Source organism: Molothrus ater, chromosome 10, assembly GCF_012460135.2.
Source record: "Molothrus ater isolate BHLD 08-10-18 breed brown headed cowbird chromosome 10, BPBGC_Mater_1.1, whole genome shotgun sequence".
NCBI lineage: Eukaryota > Metazoa > Chordata > Aves > Passeriformes > Icteridae > Molothrus > Molothrus ater.
Window position 1 is genome coordinate 23,861,082 of NC_050487.2, and position 5,093 is coordinate 23,866,174.

The following is a 5,093-nucleotide window of genomic DNA, read 5'->3' on the forward strand; positions in this document are numbered from 1 at the left end:
TTACTTCACCACAGAGAGAGAATTTTCCCGTGGGTTTCCCAGGAAGCTGCAGAGGAGCTGGAAGGCCGAGCTGGCATGGAAAGCCAGGCACACATAGGTGGTGTAGAGCAGCAGTCCCAGCATGGCCAGGTTGAAGGAGTAGAAGAGCACCTTTTCCCAGGGCTCCATCAGGTAACTGCAGGTGATCAGCTCAAACTGGCAGAAGAGCCAGTACAGGTAGCTCGGGGTGCTCTTCACATCCATCACCAATCCTAGAGCTCCCTGTGGGATGAAGGGTGGGGGATCATGGAAATGGGAACCTCACATTGCTCCTGAAAGGTGGGGGATCATGGAAATGGGATCATGGAAATGGGAACCTGGAAATGGGAACTTCATATTGCACCTGAAGGGTGAGGGATCATGGAAATGGGAACCTGGAAATGGGAACCTGACATTGCACCTGAAGGGTGGGGGATTATGGAAATGGGATCATGGAAATGGGAACCTGGAAATGGGAACTTCATATTGCACCTGAAGGGTGAGGGATCATGGAAATGGGAACCTGGAAATGGGAACCTGACATTGCACCTGAAGGGTGGGGGATTATGGAAATGGGATCATGGAAATGGGATCATGGAAATGGGAACCTGACATTGCTCCTGAAGGGTGGGGGATCATGGAAATGGGAACCTGGAAATGGGATCATGGAAATGGGAACCTCATATTGCTCCTGAAGGGTGGGGGATCATGGAAATGGGAACCTGGAAATGGGAACCTGACACTGCTCCTGAAGGGTTGGGGATCATGGAAATGGGAACCTCACACTGCACCAGCCTCACCAAGGAGGCTCCCTGAGAGCTCATTTCACCCACGAGCTGTGGCAATTCCATTCCCCAGGCCAAGCTCTGACAGAATTTCACCTTGCACTGGGTTACTCAAGGCTCTGTTGGAGCAGCTTAATTAAAACTCCCTTTAAACCCTCTCTCCTTCCTCCTCCTCCCCCTCCCCACCTGTGGATTTCTACACAGAATTTGCTACGAGGCCGGTTCCTGCAGACTGCATTTTATGTCTCATGCTCCAGTCACTGCTGGAAGTTCCAGGTGCAAACTGAGAGCGTGGAGAGCTCCACACAAACAGAATTCCAATAAAAGGAAACTACATCCAGGTTATCCAGCTTTTTCTGCAGCAGGGATTGAATTGATCTGTTGCCAGAATGAAGTAATAATGCCAATAATACTAATACTATAACTACTACTAATAATAATAATATGTAGTGTATAATATATAATATAATATAATATAATATAATATAATATAATATAATATAAATAATATATTGCATATAATATATAATAATGTAAAATAGTAATAAAGACAGATTTCTTTTAAAGAAGAAATAAATCAATGCTAGTAGTTACTGAGTGTTGCATTATGGCAGCAGCAGGACACAGAACTGGAGAGGAAAAGGGAAAACAGGACTATTTCAGTTACTGGCACTTTCTGTCCTTTGGTGAGTAACAGGAAGCAAATCAAAAACTCTGATTTCCCACTTTTTAATTGGGAAGTAAAGAACTCCTGGTGGTGTCAAAATCTGTGGAAAGAAATTTATCCCTCAGAAATGACATCCCATTAACTCCATAGCTCCAAGCAGCGTGGGATTTTACCCTAAAAAAGCCACTTCCCAGAGATTTTAGTGACATTTTGCTTCCATATCTCCCTCTCCTCTTTTCTTCCTGCCAGGTGACAAAACAAATGCCTCTGTAGTTCAAAACATTAACAATTAATTACTTGTGGCAATATCCTCATTACCCATCCCATTTCTGCCCTTTACACACAGTTTTTCCTAAATCAGGTGACACCTGAGCCTCTTCCCACCAAATGCATCGCTCTGAGGAAAAATCGGGATGTACAAAGCAGAACTCACCTGTGCTGGGCAGGGGATGCTCTGGAGCCTTGCAGGGAGCAGCAGCTCCCGTGTGGATGGAGAGGCAGAGCCCAGGAGCTCTGATCCTCAATGACAGAGCGTGTCCTCCGCTCCCCGCCCTCCTCCTGCCTGCTGAAATCTCCTCTGGCCACAGGACTCTGCTTTGTGCAATAATTTATGCTCTGCCTGCGCCACGCTCAGGACGCAGCACCTGGATCTCGGGGCCGAGCCCAAGCTCAAGGACTCTGCAGGGAGGAGCACAGCAGGCAAACAAATATTTACAGTTCATGCCTTGCCTGGTTTCAAACCTCCCAAAACACCTCTGCCCCCGTGGGGCTTTGAGCTCCTACAAGGGGCAATTTCGTGTCTCCACAGAATTATGGGGTTAAGCAGCCACAAAAATGTGGCACGGGAAGGCCTGCAGTGAAGCCACCACCTCCTTTTGCAACTTCTGATTGGGATCATTCTCAAACAGCTCCCAATCTCTGCACCTCCCAAACCTCATCCAGAAACCCCAGGGTGGAGGGGATTTGGGGATGAGGTTGGTGTAAGGAAAACAGGGTGAGTTTTCCTCAGAAAAGCTGCAAAATAAGAGCAGGCTGCAAATGCTGGAGGCTCTTTAATGATCTAATTGGGCAAGTAAACGAGGTAAGAATCTGCATAATAGATGGTGTTCCAAACTATCTGCCTGCAGCCAGATCATTTCCAAATATGAATCATGGGGATGATGTGCCACAAGCCATGTCTGAGCCTCACCTTCCCTCCCTCCCGTCCCAAACACAGCCTGAGCTCAGCTGCCAGCAAACCCTGCCCTGCTCCCTCAGCCTTCTGCTCTTCCCCCTCGTCTCTCCCAGCAAAATCAAGTTTTCTGTTTAAGAACTGGCCCTCTCCCCTAGAAAATGCAGCAATGGGGAAGGACTGCCCCAGGCAGCAGCAGTCAAAATGCTCTGTTCAACCTTTCAACCAAGTTCTCCATGTCCAACCCTTGTCCCGCAGGAATTCCTGCTTCCAACCAGACCTTCTCAGCCATGGATTTCTGTGGAGTCTGCAGGGCTGGGGTGGGATGCTGAAGACAGGTAGAGATTAGAAAAGGAAAAATAAAATATGGTTTAGGCCCTGCTACTGTAGCTAAGCTAGCAGCATCTGAGTGAGCTTCTCACGGAATCCTGGGATGGTTTGAGCTTTTCTGTGTTTCCCATTCTGTGCTGCTTTAGTGTGTGGGTCTGAGCTTCACATGTGGGATGCTGAGCTCTGTGCACAGAGCAGGGAGACAAAACAATTCCTGCTCCAGCTGGGCACCAAGGACAAATGATCCAAATCTCAGCCCAGGAGCACAAACCCCGTGGGCTGGAGAGAGAAAAACAAGCAGGGTGGGACTGCAGGGGCTAAAGCTGCAATGGGACAATGAACTGCAAGGTGCAAATGGAGCAGAACTGATCCAAGGCAGAGACCCCGGGAGCGCTCGTGCATTTTGGGGCCATTTTGGTTCATCTTGGGTGCAGCCCTGGCTGGGCTCTGGTGCTGCCCAAGGTGGATCCATGGAGGAGATCCTTGGAATGAATCCCTGCTTTATTCTGGAGCTCTGCCCAGCCTCTGCTCCAGGGCAGCCTGCACAGGGCATCAGAAGCAGGGATCCTGCACAAGGGGGGAGTTTTCCTCTGCAGCTCCAGGGCTGCTGGAGATGGGCCTGGGCTCCCTCTGGCAATGCAGGGCAGCAGAAGCTGCTCCTCTGGCAATGCAGGGCAGCAGAAGCTGCTCCTCTGGCAATGCAGTGGGCAGAGGTTGCTGTGCTGTCCCAAAGCTCAGATTGTACCCAGGTAGGAATGCTTGGCTCCTCCCCTGGGCGGAGCATCTCCCCATGGGATGATGGGATTGGATCAGCCCTGCAGGGACACTCACTGGCCATGGACAGGAGATAATTAATAATGAATGGCCCATGAACAGCAGAGATCTCCTGGAGGAGGATTGGCTGTGGGAGAGATAAAGAAAACTGCCCAAAGAGCAGCAGAGAACTGCCCCACCTGGGCCATTATCAGAGGATGTCCCTGTTAATCCCATTATCAGAGGATCTCCCTGTTAACCCCATTATCAGAGGATTTCCCCCCAGAGTTATGAGGGATGGGCCATGGAAGGGACAAATAACACTGCCCCACCTGGATTCAACAGCTGCTGTAGGATACACACCCCTGGTTCCATCCTGCATTGCAGCCTAGGTCAAGGACACCCCACAGAAACTGGATAAGGAATTTCTGGGACTCTATCAGGAGTTTATCTGGGCTGCACTGCTGGGGCTGACCTGATGCTCTTTGGGATGCAAATCCCAGAGTGTAATTAGGACATTGCTGCCTGCCAGAGTCACCCCACTTCCCACAGCTCCCCACACCTGCCAGACCAGTCCAGGAGCCTCCTCAGCTCTGCATCGAGAGAGGTCATTAACCAAGTGAGAGCAGGGATCTGCAAAAGCACAGGAATGCACATGGAATATGCAAGGAATTGGCCCAGAGGATGGGGCACAGCCTGTTTCTGCTCCAGGGTGACAATGACAGTGTCACAAATGAGTGTCCCATAAAAGCTGGCCAGGGAATTAGGGCAGCTGTGAAACCCAGATCTGCCCCGAAGGCCTTCAAATAAAGATCCCCTTTTCTATTACCTCCTTACTAAAATTATCTCAAGTTTCATTTCCAAGTTGGAGAAAAGGCAGCACCTGCTCAGCTGGGCTGTGCTTTCTCCCAGCTGCCACCAATATTTATTCCCCTCAGTTGTTCCCCTGTGCTGCCCAGGCTGGGGCATCCCTCACCTGACACCTGCTCTGCTTCCAGGGGCAAAACAAATTAACTGGGAAGGAAAAGCTCCCTAAAACAGGTTCAAATCCAGAATGGCACAGATACAAAGCCATGAGGGACTGGCAGAGCTGGGACTAAGAGCTGATTAAACTAAGAATTCTTGAGATCAAGTTCTGACCATGCTGTTCTCTAATTTCCAGGATCAATCTGTATTTTTACTTTAAATCAGGGGTGATATCACCCTTGATATCTTGCAGATCTTCAGCACACATTGTACAAGAACTGACTGGAGCAGTAAGAAATAAAATTTATCTGCTTCTAGTAAAGAAATGGCAGCATTTTTATAACAGTTTTATACCTGTAGAGGAAATTTTTGTAGTCTTAACGAGCACAGGTCTGTCAAACAG

The 5,093-nt window shown here is 49.1% G+C and overlaps 1 protein-coding gene across 1 annotated transcript; it reads right to left on the reverse strand.

Moving 5' to 3' along the window:
* LOC118689935 (serine palmitoyltransferase small subunit B-like) lies at positions 1-243 on the reverse strand. Its single transcript, XM_036388408.1, has one exon. The coding sequence runs from the start codon at positions 241-243 to the stop codon at positions 1-3; it is 243 nt and encodes an 80-aa protein (XP_036244301.1).
* Positions 244-5,093: the final 4,850 nt, after the last annotated feature.